Genomic DNA, 19,864 nt, shown 5'->3' with positions numbered 1-19,864 from the left:
AAACTTATCACACAAGTCAGAGTTATTCTTAAACTAAATCTTTATTCACTTAATATGGGAGCAGGTCAATACAACGTGCACATAAAGTGAATCAATTGAGTGCTCTGCGATAATGACGGCTGGTCGACAAATCACCCCCAGATGAAAGTACAAAGGTCTTTTACAGCCAAGAAACACCCCTTTCAACCTACACGAACAACAGATGTATAGAACGGGTCACAAGGTTAAGATTTGTATGAAAGAGTTATAATTCTCAGCAGACAGTATCTGCTATAAAAACAGTACTCTTTCTGTAGAGACCAAGGGTCTGGCCCTGGGATCATCTCTCCCTGGCACCATATAGAATATTAACTCATGCACTGGAATGTGGTCTTTTTAGGTTAACACCCAAAAGACATTGTAAATCTCCTGTCAGTGTTTTCTCCCAGAGGACCATCCTCAGTAGAACACAGACACAATAGTTATAAGAACCCTCAATTATGTTGCATAAAACAACCATTTGACGCAATAAAAGTATTATAACATAATCTTGCAATTTTTGCTATCAGTGTCCACTGAAAGTTGACTAGTAATAACAACTGGGACATAAAAGTCCCCCACCATGAGAACCACTAAATTTGCCCAAGAAGAGGCAAACAAAAGAACTGGTGTAACACATACTGACTAACGAGGTGACACCAATCAGTGCGCCCTACGTGCTAATGATCGAAATATGCTAACGAGCTAGACGTGCTAAAGTCCAGCCTCAAAACATAAATGGAAAAACCAAAGCCAGTAACACATTCCCCTTAAGACAACAACAAATATATCCTACATTTTTGATGGAAAGGTTTGCACACCACCAACAGAAAACAACTTCCATTTCACATTAGAATCAACTACAATGCTTCACCTTCTACAATATTAACATGGTGTCTACTGGCTGTCAACAATTAAAAACAATAAAATGTATTTCTAAATAATAATATACTATAGTATTATTTCTGACCTTTTTCTTTCTATAGAATCCTAAAGCTAATTTAGAAAAAAACTCCACTGTCTTCTAGAACTCTCGTCTTCCTAAAACTCACTAGCTTCTTGAACTCTCGTCTTCATAAAACTCACTAGCTTCTAGAACTCTCGTCCCCTTGGAACGAGCTCAAACAAAAATAATCTCCAATACGGAAAAACTTGCAGTCAAAATAAATTGTGATCCATGGCAATGCACATGCTAAACACACAACTTTTTGACTACACCCCCCTGAAGACAACCAACAACCAAGTTGTCCTTACCACGGACATATCTGATTTCAAGAGGAAACTCATGCAATATCCGTAGTAACTTTCCACCTCACCGTGGAGCTTCTCTCTCTTTTCAGGATTCACGAGGTAGGCATGTTGTTGGATCTGGGCCCAAGTCCCCAATGTCATGCTCTTGTACATTTGGGTTGGCACATCTGAGAATGAACCCTGATATTATAAAAGCAGGATAACAATGTCAATATAATTGTATCGAAAAATTGTCAGTTGGTTGTATTAATAATTATGATTACAAAATGTAAATATGAACACCAAATGTACACCCCTTTGTTAATATGTATTGGCAATAATTCACTTAGTGGTGAGGCATGGAATAATAAAACATGTATATTTTGTCAGGCTGGATGTTTGAAATGTGAGTAGGTGATTTGAGTCATGCTTCTTCAGTAGTGGAATAAAGACAATTAGCATTTAAATGTTGTCAAGAAATACTGGAGTGATGTAGGATTGTTAATAAAATTGATGATAGACCAATTTATTATACTGTGTCCATGTGTATAGGCTGCAAGTACATTGAAATTAAGTTGTTTTCAAGTCATTGAAAAAACTACATTTTACTAGGTGGGATAGCCCAATGTCAAAACACAGTTTTAACATGTCCCTATTAATAACCAATATGCAGAAACAGTTTGTGATATATTCAAAACCTAAACGTAAAATGTGCTATATACACAAACATCTGCCACAATAATCATATTACTTGTATTTATTTAAACAAGCGCCTTATAAACTGCACAAGCACCAAAAACGCTGTTGTTTTGACAAGTAGCAATAAATCACTGATATCGATTAGGGGGGAAATCAGGTTGTACATGCTGTTGAAACTAACACAACTAAAAAAAAACATAGAAATGGGAGATATCTTTTACCTCACTAGTTAGAGGACAACCTGCAGAAGACAGTCAGCTACATTTGGGAGTGATGCATTTAAATGTAGGGGTCGCTAAACAAAGGAACGCAACACTTATTTGTCATAACTCATCAATATCATGTTGAAATCAATTGAGCTCAAAAACCACACGGAATCTGGGAATAATTGGAACATCCCTGGTTAGAGGCCAATGTAGCTACATTTTGATTCAAGTTGGTCGCCAACATGGTAAGTGTAACGGAACACTTTTTTTGTTAGTCACTTTCTGTTAAATCATATAAATAGTACTCTTTCAATTCAGAGCCTGGATTTTTTTCTGTGAGGCTAATAAGCAATAGATGATACTTAAAACATTCTGCATTGTGACATCATTAAAATACTAAATATTGTGACATTATTTCATTGATATCATGAAACATCTCCTTTGTGTAATTTCTGATCTTTTATCAGAGCATCTCTTGTCACAATCACCACAGCTAAGAGATTTCTCTCCTCTGTGTGTGTTCTCTAGTGTGATACCAGGCTGTTTAGCCAAGTAACACCATTCACATATCGATTACAGCTAAGAGATTTTTCTCCTGTGTGTGTTCTCTGGTGCAGCTTCAAAGTGTTTGATGTTGAAAAGCTTTTCCCACAATCTGAACAGTGGTGAAGCTTCTCTACTGTGTGTGTGTTCTCTCATGTACTATTAGGCTGCTTGACTGAGTAAAACTCTTCCCACATTGATTACAGCTATAAGGTTTCTCTCCTGTGTGTGTTCTCTGGTGTACAATCAGATTGCCAGATGTAACAAAACATTTCCCACATTGGTCACAGCTAAAAGGTTTCTCTCCAGTGTGTGTTCTCTGGTGCACTATCAGGCAGCTTGACAAAGTAAAACTCTTCCCACATTGATCACAGCCATAAGGTTTCTCCCCAGTGTGTATTCTCTGGTGTGATTTCAGGTTGCTTTGCTGAGAAAAATGCTTTCCACATTGATCACAGCCATACGGTTTCTCTCCTGTGTGTATTCTCTGGTGTGATTTTAGGTTGCTTTGCTGAGTAAAACTATTCCCACAGTGATCACAGCCAAAAGGTTTCTCTCCTGTGTGAATTCTTTGATGCATTTTAAGGTCTACTGAAGAGTTGAATCTCTTCCCACATTCAGAGCAGCAGTGAGATTTCCCTCCAGTGTGTATTCTCAGGTGAACTTTTAGTGAATCTGATCTTGAGAAACATTTCCCGCAGTCAGAGCAGCAGTAAGGTTTCTCTCCTGTGTGATTTCTCAGGTGTATAATAAGTTCTGATGAAGATTTGCAACATTTCCCACAAACAGAGCAGCAATGAGATTTATCGCCTGTGTGAATTCTCTGGTGCAGTTTTAGTGAATCTGATCTTGAGAAACTTTTCCCACAGTCAGAGCAGCAGTAAGGTTTCTCTCCTGTGTGATTTCTCAGATGTATTTTAAGTTCTGATGAAGATTTGCAACATTTCCCACAATCAGAGCAGCAGTGAGATTTATCACCTGTGTGAATTCTCTGGTGTAGTTTAAGTGAATCTGATCTTGAGTAACTCTTCCCACAGTCAGAGCAGCAGTGAGATTTCTTCCCTGTGGATCTCTGCAAGTGTTTCTTGAGATGTTTTGATGTGGAGAGACTCTGCTCTGCATCGTGATGTTGTTGAGGCTCCCCAGAGGATCCACAATAGTCCCGTCTCTCTCCTGTGTGAACAACAAAGTCAGACAGATGGTTAAAGGCCTACAATAACAGAAATCCACTGAGGTAAAAAGTGATGCCCAGAGCGTACCCATGAAGTTGTACAACAAATTATTTGTCAATTGTTTGAAGACAGGCAAGTGAGCAACAATATATTTGTCATATATAGTCATATTTTGTATCCCTTTACATTAGTAGTAAAATCTTATTGTAGGCTAGAAAAAAAGTTAAAGTTCTTGAAATCCTAAGCGGTGTGCCAGATGACTTTTGGTCCACAATATAGGCCCCTTTCTGTGTTTGATAAAATTGGCACACGAGGGCGATGCCCACGCAATTTGTTTGCAGAAACTCCTCCATGCTAATGAGGAAACCAATAGCTATGGATGTAGTATATCTGCCTAGTTATACCAATACCATAGACATACAGTAGGACCCATAACTTCACCTAACAACAACATAGACCTTGGACTATATAGCATTTAATATTTCAGGTAAAACATGGAAACTAAAATGTCTTTGTCATGCCATTTCATAATCTGATCAGCAGATAATGTTGTGAATAATCCCACAACTCTGTAATGAGTTGTCATTCTAAATGTCCTGAATAAAGGAAAATAGCTCTGTGTGTTGTACAATAGCCTATCCATCAAGGAACAGTTCTCTACCCATTATGAGCTAAATATCTGTGTCCAAACAGTCTAACGAGACCCTACTGTAAATCAAGCAGACAATAACACATTATAAACATCCATTTGTAAGGGATGTTGGCTCCAACATGGATCACGGCATTACGGTCTTTACCGACGTAATGAATGAAGAGGCACTTTGGTTGTTGTTACATGTTGTGATGTTTGTCATTTGACTGTCATTCAGAAAATTATTTCCTGGATCAGCTGATCAATTTCAGATTTCCCCTTTAACACCACACACACATCAGTCAAACACCTGCCTCTGCTTTTAACATAGTAACGGTACCTACAGTTGAAGTCGGAAGTTTACATACACTTTGGCTAACTACATTTAAACTCAGTTATTCACAATTCCTGACATTTAATCCTAGTAAAAATTCCCTGTCTTAGGTCAGTTAGGATCACCACTGTCACGCCCTGGTCTTAGTATTTTGTGTTTTCTTCATTATTTTGGTTAGACCAGGGTGTGACATGGGTTTATTATGTGGTGTGTTTTGTCTTGGGTTTTTTGTAGGTACTGGGATTGTGGTATAGTGGGGTTGTCTAGAATAGTCTATGGCTGTCTGGAGTGGTTCTCAATCAGAGGCAGGTGTTTATCATTGTCTCTGATTGGGAACCATATTTAGGCAGCCATATTCTTTGAGTGTTTCGTGGGTGATTGTTCATGTCTCTGTTTGCACCAGATTAGGCTGTTTAGGTTTTCACATTACGTTTATTGTTTTGTATCGTTCATGTTTATCTTTTTATTAAACATGTATCGAAATAACCACGCTGCATTTTGGTCTGCCTCTCCTTCATCGGAAGAAAGCCGTAACAACCACTTTATTTTAAGGATGTGAAATGTCAGAATAATAGCAGAGAGAATTATTTATTTCAGCTTTATTTCTTTCATCACATTCCCAGTGAGTCAGAAAATTACATACTCAATTAGTATTTGGTAGCATTTCCTTTAAATTGTTTAACTTGGATCAAACGTTTCGGGTAGCCTTCCACAGGCTTCCCACAATAAGTTGGGTGAATTTAGTCCCATTCCTCCTGACAGAGCTGGTGTAACTTAGTCAGGTTTGTAGGCCTCCTTGCTTTCAGTTCTGCCCACAATGTTTCTATAGGATTGAAGTCGGGGCTTTGTGATGGCCACTCCAATAACTTGACTTTGTTGTCCTTAAGCCATTTTGCCACAACTTTGGAAGTATGCTTGGGGCCAGCTGACATCAGCTATTTAGCCAACTAGCTATGGTCAGCGAGCTGGAGCACTAACTACCGGAGACCAGTTAGAACCAAACTAAAACATGACTGCAGATCAAAAGAGCAGATACGTACAGAATGATGGCAGGGGAAATCCCCAACATCCAAAATAGATAGATTCCAGATGTCAGTCAGCGCTAGCAGTAAGCCAAGGTGGAAAAACATACAAAACTCCCATAGTCTACTTCACAGAGAAAATGCTGAAAAGTAGTGATGGGGAACAACTTCCTGAAGCAGACGCTTTCCAACCAATAGTGTCAAAAATTGTTTTTTTACTCAAAGCCTCTTCAGCCCAGGGCTTACTTTTTCAAACATTCTGTTAAAAATCGTGCAACATTTCAGCGTCCTGCTACTCATGCCAGGAATATAGTATTTGCATATGATTAGTATGTGTGGATAGAAAACACTGACGTTTCTAAAACTGGTTAAATCACGGCTGTGACTATAACAGAATGTGTGTTTCGTCGAAAAGCCCAAGGAAAACTGATCACCAATAAATGGAAAAAATAGCAATGCGCCACTTGCATGTATTGTCTATGGCACAGCAAATTAGATGGAGCCGAGATTACAAGTCCTACAGCTTCCACACGATGTCACCAGTCTTGGCAATTGCCTGGAGGTTGTACCTTGGTCAAACGAAGAAGAGAGACCCCATTCCATCCGGTCTCCGACAGGATGTTTTGGAAGAGAGATTTCCGATCATGATTTGAAGACGTGGAGCTATTGAATACACATCGCCCCGTGATCAATTTGATAGATTATTAATTAACGTTTACTAATACCTAAAGTTGGATTACAAAAGCATTTTGAAGTGTTTTGTGAAAGTTTATAGGCAACTTTTTTCATTTTAAAAAATGACGTTGCGTTTTGAAACGTTTTTTTTCTGGATCACACAGTTTTCATAGATGGATATTTTGGGTATATATGGACCGATTTAATCGAAAAAAAAGACCCAATAGTGATGTTTATGAGACATATAGGAGTGCCAACAAAGAAGCTCGTCAAAGGTAATGAATGTTTTATTTTATTTCTGCATTTTGTGTAGCGCCGGCTATGCTAATTATTTTGTTTAGGTCCCCTTCAGGTATTTCGGGGTGTTGCATGCTATCAGATAATAGCTTCTCATGCTTTCGCCGAAAAGCATTTTAAAAATCTGACTTGTTGGCTAGATTCACAACGAGTGTAGCTTTAATTCAGTACCCTGCATGTGTGTTTTAATGAACGTTTGAGTTTTAACGAGTGCTATTAGCATTTGGCGTAGCGCATTTGCATTTCCAGATGGCTGGGTGGGACGCAGACGTCTCAGGGGACGCTAAGAGGTTAAAAATCACAGAATTTATAACAGCCAAATTATACCATTATTATAGATGACGTGCCACACCGTAGCAGCATAGCTTTTATGTCCTCTTACTAAACCACTGGCTGTGTTCGAGAGCGTCAAAGTCCATGTTGCATTTTGGGTAAATGGTGACTGGCTGACTGATTTATAAATAATAATGAGTAGTTATTTATGATGCAAGGTGATTTGTAGATCAGTTAGTCTACAGTTGCCTGCACTGTTCTGTTCTGAAATTAAGCTTCAGAAATCATTGATCACGTGCTGCTGATAAAGTGTTACAGCATCAGCACACTGCTTTGAAGTATACTGCTTAGCGATTTTGCCGCATGCCTCGTAGCTGTCGGTATCAAATGTAACATCTCTACCGAAAAGGTTTTAAAAAGAAAGGAGAAAACCGGTATGATTTTCTCTTTTGTTTTGAGCTCACAGCAAGAAGGCACCCGAGCCTACCGTGCTAATGAGTTTCCCTCTAGATAACACAACCGTCGAGTTAGTTATCCCGATTTCATTTCATATTTACAGTGTTGCTGTTAATAGTCAGCTAGCGGGCTGGTTAAGTTAGCATTAGCCTAGCTAGCTAACATCTCCGACCATGAGGTCACTAAGCTTGCTTCAGAGTTCAAGTAACAGACACATCTCAACATCAACAGTTCAGATGACCATCAGGCCTTCATGGTCGATATTGAACACCAATAATAAGAAGAGACTTGCTTGGGCCAAGAAACACGAACAATGGACATTAGACAGGTGGAAATCTGTCCTTTGGTCTAATGACCAGGCCTCCACAATCACCCGACCTCAACCCAATTGAGATAGTTTGCGATGAGTTGGACCGCAGAATGAAGGGGAAAAAAGCCAACAAGTGCTTAGCATATGTAGTAACTCCTTCAAGACTATTGAAAAAGCATTCCAGGTAAAGCTGGTTGAGAGAATGCAAAGCTGTCATCAAGGCAAAGGATGGCACCATTGAAGAATCTCAAATATAAAATATATTTTTATTTGCTAAACACTTTTTTGGTTACTACATGATTCCATATGTGTTATTGTAGAGTTTTGATGTCTTCGCTTACTATTCTACATCGTAGAAAATAGTAAAAAAATAAAGTAAAACCCTTGAATGAGTAGGTGTCCTAACTTGACTGGTACTGTATGTACTACATTTTGACTGGTACCATTATTTTCTCATGCAATCACAGTAGGTTGTATCCACTATTGGGGGGCACGGTGCGTAGTAAATCATCACTACATGAAAATCACAACATGCCGTGCACCCCAGTCTGCTGTCAGCAGATAGACCATTCTCAAATATATAAATGTTAAGTCACTTTTTGGAAACGGAACGGAGAAAACAAGGGGTAGCTTGTTCTCTACGTCGTCTGACTAGACATATCAGTCATCATCCTAGGGCCCTCCGTTGAAGAGGTATTGATGAGCCAACTCCGAATATCCAAAGTTAAAAACAAATTTAAGGCGGTACTTACTGGTTTTAATCAGATCTCCTATCTCCACCTCTTCATCTTTCAATGTGACAGTAATCTCCTCTTCCTTCTTCACTCCAAAAACTGCATCCTCGTCTTTCTCTTCCTCCTCTTTCACTCTGAACGCGTCTTCCTCTTTCTCTGTAACAGCATCACCCTCTACTTCTTGTTTAACTGTAACATCCTCCTCTTCCTTCTCCTCTTTCATGACAATGTTCAGCCCCAGAGCTTCTTTCTCCGTCCAGCAGACCTCCTCTTCTTTAACAGGAGGAGAGTAGTTTAGGGAGCTCATGTTCGGGGATGTTAGGTAGCTAGCTATCATTAGCGACTAGGCTAGTGCTAACTTAACCAGCCAACTACTATACCTGACTAATACAAAATAACGTAATATTAAATTAAATAGGTTAATAAGTAGATACGACAGAAGTGTGTCTAAAACACAGTAGCTAATATACACCGAAAGCGTATAAATAGCTTGAATCTTTCGGCTATGTTGGCTAGCAAGCTACCGAGGTGGTTGACGAGCTGTTTCTGAAGAACCGTCCACTAGATTATACGTCACGCTGGCAGCATCGCCTGAAAGACGCACATCGCCGTCTGCTGACTGGAGGGGAAACGCATTTGAGGATCATATTTTATTTTCAGACAAAGATGATTTTAAATGGATTGAATTATATAATACTATTATATTGACACATGCAAAGACAAGAATGTGTTGATTTATTAGTGCGAATAAACAAATGTTTACTACAGCACATTTAAGGCAGTTTCATTAAGTCATACTAAATCTAAATAAGTAGCTAGCTACTGTAGGTCTATACTGCTCATACATGGTGTAACAATACATCATGTAGATGTATATAATGAACAGACTAGGTCTATACTGATCCTACATTTGTGTATTATTTTTAAACATTGATTTCACCTTTATTTAACCAGGTAGGCAGTTTAGAACAAGTTCTCATTTACAACTGCAACCTGGCCAAGATAAATGTATTTGCTTTGTGTGCCATTGCCCAGCTATTAAAAGTGACAGGTGACTATTTGAGACACAGCCTCAGGAATGTTTGGTCACGTGGAATCAAGTGGTCACTTGATGTCTACGGTGCCAAAGAGATTGATAGTTGGGGGTGTTGGGAGTGTGTTGATATAACCTTAATAATGTAAAAATTCCACTTTTAACAAACATCAGAATTGGTTAAAAAAGGTTATGCCCGGGTGGCACAGCATCACAGTGTTATAGGTGTCACTATAGACCCGAGTGGTGCAGCAGTCTAAGGTACTGCACCGCAGTGATAGAGGCATCACTAGAGACCCAGGTTCGATCCCGGACTGTACCACAACCTGCTGTGATCGGGAGTCCCATAGGACGGCACACAATTGGCCAAGCATCATCCGGGTTAGGGGAGAGTTTGGCCGCGGGGGGGCTTTACTTGGCTCATCTCGCTCTAGCGCCTCCTTGTGGCGCCTGCAGGCTGACCTCGGTCGTCAGGTGAACGAACAGTGTTTCCTCCGACATATTGGTGAGGCTTGCTTCCGGGTTAAGCGGGCGTGTGTGAAGAAGCTCGGTTTGGCGGACGTCATGTTTCGGAGGACGTATGACTTGACCTTCGCCTCCCCAGCCCGTTGGAGAGTTGCAAAGATGAGACAAGTTCGAAATTGGGGAGAAAAAACGGGGGTAATTTTTGTTTTTAAATATATAAAAAAGGTTATTAAAAAAAGGTTGCATAAGTGACCGTGTCAGAACAAAATGAACTCAAACGTTTTTCCATTTGAACACTTGATGTAATTAAATCAAACGTTTTACCATTGGGACGCTTGATTTAATTAAGTAATTATTATTTTCGGATATAAAGACGACGCTGTATCAACAAAAAAACGGATTGCAACTTGCAAAACATCTGGGAAGAAAATTACAGACGGAGGCGCACCAACTTCCAACTTTGTTCGCCATTTGAAGCTGCACAAAGAACGGTAAGTCGTGGCTAATAGCCGACAGCTATATAAAAATATATAGTATAGCATGTAGGCTAACGTAACATTAAATCAATGTGCCTCCACACAGTCAGTCAGTGCGGGAACGTGAACATTACACCCAAGATTGAGCTACAACTGTGGTAGCCTGGGCGATTGCGCCCCATAGCTTGACTTGAGTGCTAAGACTTGAGACTTACTTGTGAATGACTTGGTCCCACCTCTGGTATATACTGTATTCTATCCTATTCTACTGTATCTTAGTCTATGTATTACTCATCTCATATGTATATATTGTATTATGTCCTATTCTACCTTATCTTAGTCTATGCCCCTCTGACATCACTCATCCAAATATTTATAAATTCTTAATTCCATTCCTTTAGATTTTGTGTATTGTTAGATATTACTTGTTAGATATTGCTGGACTGTTGGAGCTAGAAACACAAGCATTTTGCTACACCCACAATAACACCTGCTAAACAAGTGTATGTGACAAATAAAATGTGATTTGATGTATATAGGTCTGGTGTTGGTCATTCTACACTCTGTGTTCTCTTACCCAGGTCTGGTGTTGGAGATCATTCTACACACTGTGTTCTACTACCCAGGTCTGGTGTTGGTCATTCTACACTCTGTGGATCTCCTGCATGTATTTTCTGATGTTGAATCAGACCACTTTAATGAGAGTATCTCTTGTCACATTGATCACAGCTATAAGGCTTCTCTCCTGTGTGGCTAAGCTCAAGTTGGGTACTGGGGTACCGTAGTAACCTCTTAGCTGAAAGTCGAAGGCCGGAGGGGGTAAAAAAAAGTTTTTGGGGGGCTAACGATTCTCAGACGTTTTTGCTTTTCTTTTCAGTTTTACCTTTTTTGGAAGAGAGCGGGAATGCAGATGGCGCAAAATTCTTCAAATATGTTGGTCCCAGGGATCGGGCTGGCGAATACGGTTCGCTTTGTGTGGCAGGACAAGGAGATGGAGCCATTCGGACGTGTAACTTTTGGAAGGACTGTCTTAATGTGGATCCTTAAACTGACAGGGAAGGATGGGAACTTATGATGTGGCTTTACACACAGAAGAAAAACACGACGAGATCCTGAAAGAGGTGAGAGAAGTGGGAGGTGCGAGGCCGATGTGCCACTACGAGGTAACCAGCTTGCCAAAAAACAATAAAAACAATTTCAGGATTGTAAATGAACATGTATAGCCCGTACGTCAAGGACAAGGAGGTGAGGGCCTTTCTGGGGAGATACATGGATGGCATCTCCTCAGCAAGGCACCTCAAAGACTCCCTGGGTTTTTGGAACGGGAGGAGAGACTTCCAGGCCCTCCTCAGGGAGGACCCAAAGGGACTGGGCGGCTACCTTCATCCTCCAGCTATGTTCTCCCTGGGGGCTGACAGGGGGACATTGTTTTAAGCACAGCCCCCTGTCTGGCCTACGGCCACATCCTAGCCTCGTGCAGCACAAGAAAGTGCAGATTTTGTGGATCTGGAGAGCTGAGGTGAAGGACTGTGACGAGCTCAAGGCGTGCCACGGGTGTGGCTCGTCAGCACACACCCGTCAAAGGTCACACCTGTGACCTTGCCCGGCTCGTCAAATGTCATATGTGTCTGCGGCTGGGGGGGCCAGAGGGGATGGCCTCACGGAAGGAGGAGGAGAGGGGGACAGAGAAGGCACGGGAGCAGTAGAACCGGGAGGAGAGGAGGGAAAAGAGGCAGAAGGAAGCAAGGGACAGGAGGAGCCAGAGAGAGCAGCAATGGAGGGAGAGGTGGTGGAGAAAGAGTCGGTGGCAGGACCAGTGGAGGAGGAGAGAGTGGGGGGACAGCAGAATGTTGAGTGTCCTTGTGGAAGAGATGGGGGAATGGTGGAGGAGCTTGCGGGGAGGGGGGTGGTGTCTCCCTGTTACCGCCAATGCCGAAGAAGAGAGGGAAGAGGAAGGGGCTCTCGACAGACAGCGAGAGAGAAGGGGGTATGGGGGGGAGAAACTTCTGTGTCCTCGCTGGCTTCCCCAGCCCCTCAACTCCTGGTGGAGCTTGATACACCAAGCACGGTTCAGGGCTGGTCAACTGAGGGGGGTCGCAGTTCCTGTTTGGGGACACGTGCTCCCCCACTCTCTACCCAACCAGATACGGGGCTGGGGAAGAGGAGGAGTTTGGTGGTCAACCCAGGATGCAGGGCACTCAGGAGCCAAACACCATTCCTGCATCCTGGGTTGGTAAGATGGAGGAAGACGGGGGGGCGTCCCTGCCGGTGGAGATGGAGCAGGGGAGCGTCGGGTGAGACTCTTTTTTTGGGGGTGGGTTAGTAGTTGGGTGATGGTTGTTTGTTTGATTTGATAATTTTTTAAATGGAGCCTACTATAACTTTTTTTAGTTTAAATGTAAGCGTTTAAGGGATTTTGTTAACAGGAGGGCGTTTTTTTGTTATTTAGAGGGTGTGGGTTTTGACTTTTGTTTTTTAAAGGAGGTTCACCTGAGGGATGGAGGGGATGTTAATAGATTTAGGAGGGAGTGGGACAAGGGGGAGTCGGTTTGGGGTATAGGGGGGGTTGCACTCATCAGGGGTAGGGATTTTGTGTGGGCACAGGGAGGTAAATGTTGAGGGTTCATTTGGGGTTATGCAGGGGAGGGTTTTGGGGGTGAATGTCACCTTAAGGGATTGCAGATATAGATTAGTGGGGATGTACGGGCCACAGGTGGCGGCAGACAGGAAGGAGATGGTGGACTGTCTGGTACCCCTGTGCGCCACAAATAGGCAAGTGGTGATTGGGGGGGGATTTTAATATAGATTTAGGGGTAGGGGGATAGCAGTGCATCACCGGGCTAATGGATTGCCATTGTCTGGTTGATGGAGAACTGCACACTACTCCGACAACGGCTGGTTCCACTTGGTGCAACTCCCGGGGGGTTGCGTAGAGGCTTGACTATATTTTTCTGTCTAGGTCCATGGGTCAGTTGTCTAGGCAGCTGTTGCCTGTTTTCTTTTTGTATCACGATGGGGTGCTCCTGCAGGTGAAGTCACCAGTCTGCCTCTTCGGATAGGTGGTACTGGAAATTAGATCAGGATGTGCTGGATGAGCTATCATTGAATCCTTTACTGGTTTGTTTCGGGGGATTGAAGGCCTCCGGTCCATGTGTGAGGGGGTGGTAAAGAGTGGTGGGATTTAGTTAAGGTAAGGATTAGAGTCTTTATTACAGGATATTGTAGGAGGAGAAAAAGGGAGCAAAGGAGGAAGGTGGATCATATCCAAAGGATGCTCGAACTCGAGTACGAGGCAGGCAACCTCGGCGGGTCGGTCGACTGGGAGAGATCCACAGCCCTGAAGGCGTAACTCAGGGAGCTGTAGGAGTGGAAGGCTCGAGCTTTCCTGGAGCGTGCGCATAGTGGGGTTTTAGAACACAACAAGACTTGTTGCGTTAAGTTGACGCAGTACGCAGATGACATGTCCTTTCTGCTTTGCAAGGACTCGTGCCTGACAAGGTCTCTTGCCATTTTCGGGGACTTCACCCGAGTATCGGGAGCTGTGCTTAACCACGCTAAGTCTTCTGTGAAGTTTTTTGGGATGATGGCGTGGTAGGACGGATGTGCCCGGGGGGGTTCTCTCTGTAATGGGGCCCTGAGGATTCTGAGACCATTGCTCAGCCAGTAATACACCCGTCTGGTTACTTCCTGGGGCTGTTCTTCTCATATCAGGTGAGAAGCGTGTGGTCTAACACGGGTCCTCGGATGGAGCAGCTGCCGTGGCACTTTGGTCATGCGGCCAAGTGGCTGTGTGCTCACCCTGAGGTTGAAGTTGCCCGAGTAGGTTTAGACCACAGACACCTGTACGGGGAGGTCAGACGGGGAGGGTGTACGGTGCCTGTAGTGGGCATCTCGGCAGTGGTCTGGGAGGGAGTGCAGGCGCGGGGTCTGGACAACAGGCTCAGGGACCTGAATTGGTTGAGCCGTCTACAAGTGCTTGCCAGTACGTTCCATCATGTACAGGCATAGCTTGGCTCGATCCCCCACCTGTCCAAGACCATCTTGTGGCGGGGAGGAGACACCTTTTGGGACTGTGCCTTTGCCGGAGTAGTATGGGCATGGCTGTTGTTACGTGGGTGAAAGGGAATTTTGTTTGAACTTGGGCTAAGGTAGAGAGAGGTGTAGGGAGAGTGAGGGGGGACGGTCAGGGACAGGTTTCTGCTCTGGCTTCTCATAAGCCTCTTTAAACAGGGGCTGTGGGAAGCCAGGCGGGACATGGTAAAGACAGGGAGAGATTGGGGGGTGGAGGGGATAGTGAAGAGAATGGAAGTACGAGAATGGAGGTACGAGTAAAACATGAAATATTATTTCCTGATTGTAAAAAAATCCTCACTCCTCAATCAACTAGTCTCTAACCAGAATAACATGAGTTGTGACCTTCAGACGGTTAGACTGTCAGTCCATAAGCATATTCAGCTACTTAGATGTCATGTATTGTCATGTGATGCTCACTATAAGAAATCCTGAATGTATTGAAATGCCTGGAGGGGATGTGTTAATTCATAACCCATCATTTATACCTGTTAGTTCACAACCCATCATTTATACCTGTTAGTTCATAACCCATCATTTATACCTGTTAGTTCATAACCCATCATTTATACCTGTTAGTCCACAACCCATCATTTATACCTGTTAGTTCACAACCCATCATTTATACCTGTTAGTTCACAACCCATCATTTATACCTGTTAGTTCACAACCCATCATTTATACCTGTTAGTTCACAACCCATCATTTATACCTGTTAGTGCACAACCCATCATTTATACCTGTTAGTGCACAACCCATCATTTATACCTGTTAGTGCACAACCCATCATTTATACCTGTTATTCATTTATACCTGTTAGTGCACAACCCATCATTTATACCTGTTAGTGCACAACCCATCATTTATACCTGTTAGTGCACAACCCATCATTTATACCTGTTAGTGCACAACCCATCATTTTATACCAGTTAATTCATAACCCATCATTTTATACCAGTTAATTCACAACTCATCATTTATACCTTTTGCTTGAAAGGGGCAGTTCAGGCTGGCTGGCACGCTCTCTGACTTTACTCGGCAGGAACTAATGGGGATCCATAATAAACCCCAGGAAGAGTTGCTGTCATGTGAGGCCTGGTATAGAAAAGTCCAATCCTTGGAGAGTCCACGGGAGTGGCACTATATCTGCAGGTGTCAATCTGGTCAAAACCACTGATACATGTGTCCCTCCACCCTCTGGTGGGATGGATCATGTCTACAGAGAAACCTAGATTCAAATACTTAGATTTGTGTGTTTTGGGTAAATGTTGTGAAATTGTTAGATATTACTTGTTAGATATTACTGCCCTGTCGGAGCAAGAAACACAAGCATTTCACAACACCTGCAATAATATCTGCTAAATATCTGCTACATTTTATGTGACCAATAAAATGTGATCTTGATTTGAGATAAATGTCCTATTTGTCAAAGGTGCTTTTGGATGGAGTCAAAATGACTCCAAAGGATTTGAAATAGTTAAAAATCCATTTTGATACAGAAACACTAAACTATGAATTAGATTTATTAAGAACAGGTTGATTGACAAAGTCATGAAACATTTGGAAGAATTGAATAAACCACATTTTGGCTATGATAAAAGATATGCCTCTGGGGTCAAAACAATCCATGTTAGAAGTATGGTTCAATGCAAATATGTAGTGGGTGTAAAGTTTGTTTTAAAATCTCATTAAAAACGAACCAATCAACATATGCTTCTCTTTGAACGACTTAATATAATATTAAACTGTTATGAAATAAATGAAAAATAAACGTTTGGTTCCTCAATTGCGTTGCCCACTCCGGTCCAGATGGCAGATGTGCGTCTTTTAGGTTCAGGCGACCCTGCCAGTGTGACGTATAATCTAGTGGACGGGACGCTCCATCAACAACAACAGCTAGTCAGACACCTCGGTAGCTTTCTAGCAAACACAGCTACAACATTCACGCTCTTTACACTGTTTTGGTGTATATTAGTCGCTGTGTATTAAACACACTTATGTCGTATGTACTTGTTGACCCATTTAATGATATATTTACGTTCTTTGCCAGCTAGCTGGTTTGCTAAATTAGCTTAGGACCAGGCCAGTCGCTAATGCTGACTAGCTAACATCCCCGACCATGAGTTCACTAAGCTAATCTCCTCCTGATAAAGAAGAGGTGGTCTGCTGGACGGAGAAAGAAGCTCTCGTCAAAGAGGAGGAGGAAGAGAAATATGTTACAATACAAAAACAAGTTCAGGCTGTTACAGTGAAAGAAGAGAGACGTTTCAGTGAAAGAAGAGGAAGACGCGTTCAGAGTGAAAGGGGAGGAATATTTTCCAGTAAAAGACGAGGAGGATGCAGTTTTTGGAGTGAAAGAGGAGGAGGGGAAGATGACTGTCACATTGATGGAGGAAGAGGAGGTTGGAGATCTGTAACGCATTGAACATGTGGACCATCAACAAAACGTTACCAATTGATCAAATGCATCCAATGACAATGCCTGAAATACTGTAGTCCTCTATCTCCTATTAGATTAGCCCAATACTCTTAAAGGGGCAATCAGCAGTTGTTACATCTATTTTGGGACATATACATTAATGATATGTACCCATCTGTTCCTTGAAGAGTTCACTTATAAATGCCCCATGAGCTTAGTTCAACTGTCGTACCCCATTAGAACCCAAAATATAAGCTTTTTTTACTCCAATGTTTATCAGTAAATATAAACAAACACTGTATATCCTAAAAACATGGTTACAACTATAATGTTGATATCATGGATTGTTGCATTTCTCCAGCCCCATCCTTCAGCTTTTTACCGAAACAGGCAGGGAGTTATTGTTTCTACTAGAGGTCGACCGATTATGATTTTTCAATTCCGATTATTGGAGGACCCAAAAAAGACGATACCGGTTATTTGGCCGATTTAAAAAATATATATATTTATATACACACACATTTTTGTAATAATGACAATTGCAACAATACTAAATGAACAATGAACACTTTTATTTGAACTTAATATAATCCATAAATTAAATCAATTTAGTCTCAAATAACATGAGAACATATGTTCAAAGGAACCACCAGCTTTCAGGGGTCTTCAATATTCCCAGTTCAGAAGTTTTAGGTTGTAGTGCAGAAAGCAGAGCTTGTCTGCGTGCTCCCCTGTCAGTCAGCTCCTCTGCTTATCATAAATGTTCCCCACCTTACTGAACACTCTCGCTTGGGACCAAAGAAGGTGGGGGGCAGAAAAACTTATTTTCCAGTGGAGCGAGTGATTGAAGTCTGTCCTCATTTGGGGCGGCAAGGTAGCCTAGTGGTTAGAGCGTTGGACTAGTAACCGGAAGGTTGCAAGTTCAAACCCCCAAGCTGACAAGGTACAAATCGGTCGTTCGGCCCCTGAACAAGCAGTTAACCCACTGTTCCTAGGCCGTCATTGAAAATAAGAATTTGTTCTTAACTTACTTGCCTAGTTAATTAAAGGAAAAATGTAAAAAAATACACATTTTGCTTCCAACACTCCAAAGGCAAGCCGCTCTTTCTGTCAATGACAGGCTCTGTGAGGTAACGCTCAAACTCAATTTCAAAACTCCGCTGGACTTCAGCCCTGCCCTCTTGGCTTCCAAGGATTCTAGCGTAGAGGCTGTCCACCAGACTGGGTGGCTGATCTACCTGGTCTTCAGCCCTGCCCTCTTGGCTTCCAAGGATTCTAGCATAGTGGCTGTCCACCAGACTGGGTGGCTGATCTACCTGGACTCTTCGCCTTTTTTGCACCTGGATCTGGGTCCTCCTCTTCACTTGTCCCTTCCGCTGTGGCTCTGGGATTTGGTTTCCGTAGTAGGTCAGACTCCTTCTTCAGCCACTCGTGCTTTCTCTAGTGCTGTCCCTGAGCTGAAGGCATAGCTCTTGTAAGATGGATCCAGGACAATTGCCAGCACCAGGCACTTTGTCTCCTCGGCCTTGGAGAACCTCCTTGTCAGACTGTCCAACATGGTGTCCCGTAAAGTTTTGATGCCTTGAGTAGAAGAACCCTCCTGCTGCAGCATCAGCTTCAGCACCGTCACACTGGGGATGTTTCATGCTGCTGTAGAGTTGGAGTGGCTCATCTCCAGTGTCACCTCCTCCATAGGTGGCCAGAGTCTCAATTAGGTTAGAGACAATGTCCCACTGTGCAGCAGACAAACTGCTGTTGTGTCTGTATTCACCTGCATATACATTCAGTGCACGCCTCTGTTCAAACATCCTCTGCAACGTGTAGTGTTGAGTTCCAGCGAGTTTGAACTGCTTGGATGATGCTGTGTTTGGGGAGGCCAAGCTCTTCCTGAATGGCCCTCAGCCTCTGTTTGGCCAGTACAGAGTGGTCAAAGTGAGTTGCACGGCTCTTCAACATGGCAATAATGTCTAGCACAGCTCTCTGACTGGATTGGCCATCATTGATTATAAGCTGTAGGGTGTGTGCTCTGTAGCTGAAGTCTGGAAGCTCTGCCAGTCTCATACCTTTCACCATGTTTGCCACACTGTCCCTGAGGACCAGCACTACGCATTCTGTGTGGATTTCCCAGTATTCCAACATGGTCCAAAATATCTCTCTGATGTAGTTTCCTGTGTGTGATCCAGTCATAGTCTTGACATTCAGCACAACCTGCTTTCTTGTCCAGACATTATCAATAAAATGTCCAGTAAGGTTCATCAGGGACTCTGTAGTGCCTGACCAGCAGTCATTTGTGAATGCCATGTGTGGAGCATTCACTGGTGCCACCAGATTCTTCACTTTCATCACAACTCTTTCACATGTTTTATCTAGCATTCATCTTTGATCCTGTACCGGGGTTCAGCAAGAGTAATCAGCCGCTGAAAGCCAACATCAGACACCACTGTGAATGGCTGGTTGTCAGTGGCAATCATCTCAATAATTGCTACATCTTCTTGGCCCTTGGGTCTTTGTCCTGCCATTTTGCTTGTTTATTAAAAAGTTGTAAGATTGTAGCCTGCGATGTCTGTGACGTGTCTATCACTTTTTCCTTGTGAAGAATTTGCATTTGCTTTTTTCATCATTGCTTCCTTATGGGCTTCTGGGTGGGTGTTCTTAAGGTGATTCCACAGGTTGATGGTATTTGTTTATTTAACTTTGTTGCTGACCCCATGCTTACATCTTTATCACAAATAAGACACGTTGCTTTCCCTGGTGTCAATTCCATGTAATAGTCCCACACTGGTGCACTGCTTTTCTCTGC

General features: G+C 42.5%; 1 protein-coding gene, 1 long non-coding RNA gene and 1 pseudogene across 2 annotated transcripts; 1 reads left to right on the top strand and 2 right to left on the bottom strand.

Moving 5' to 3' along the window:
* Window positions 1-2,688: 2,688 nt before the first annotated feature.
* Window positions 2,689-9,160, bottom strand: LOC124015797 (zinc finger protein 664-like). Its single transcript, XM_046331273.1, has 2 exons — window positions 8,619-9,160; window positions 2,689-3,869 (listed from the first exon to the last, which is right to left on the bottom strand). The coding sequence occupies exons 1-2, from the start codon at window positions 8,935-8,937 to the stop codon at window positions 2,830-2,832; spliced, it is 1,359 nt and encodes a 452-aa protein (XP_046187229.1). The 5' UTR covers window positions 8,938-9,160; the 3' UTR covers window positions 2,689-2,829.
* A 1,006-nt stretch (window positions 9,161-10,166) lies between these two features.
* On the top strand, window positions 10,167-12,203 carry LOC124015836. Its single transcript, XR_006835226.1, has 3 exons — window positions 10,167-10,589; window positions 11,156-11,200; window positions 11,452-12,203. It is a non-coding gene; the product is annotated as an uncharacterized LOC124015836 (long non-coding RNA).
* A 5,916-nt stretch (window positions 12,204-18,119) lies between these two features.
* LOC124015809 lies at window positions 18,120-19,593 on the bottom strand (annotated as a pseudogene).
* Window positions 19,594-19,864: the final 271 nt, after the last annotated feature.

Source organism: Oncorhynchus gorbuscha, linkage group LG26 (assembly GCF_021184085.1).
Source record: "Oncorhynchus gorbuscha isolate QuinsamMale2020 ecotype Even-year linkage group LG26, OgorEven_v1.0, whole genome shotgun sequence".
In the NCBI taxonomy this organism is placed as follows: domain Eukaryota; kingdom Metazoa; phylum Chordata; class Actinopteri; order Salmoniformes; family Salmonidae; genus Oncorhynchus; species Oncorhynchus gorbuscha.
This window is presented reverse-complemented; position numbering and strand designations above follow the sequence as displayed.

Coding starts and splice junctions, on each gene's coding strand:
- LOC124015797 (XM_046331273.1), bottom strand. CDS start 8,937: ATGATAGCTAGCTACCTAACATCCCCGAACATGAGCTCCCTAAACTAC. Junction 3,870..8,618: donor AGGAGATCTGATTAAAACCA/GTAAGTACCGCC, acceptor TTGTTCACACAG/GAGAGAGACGGGACTATTGT.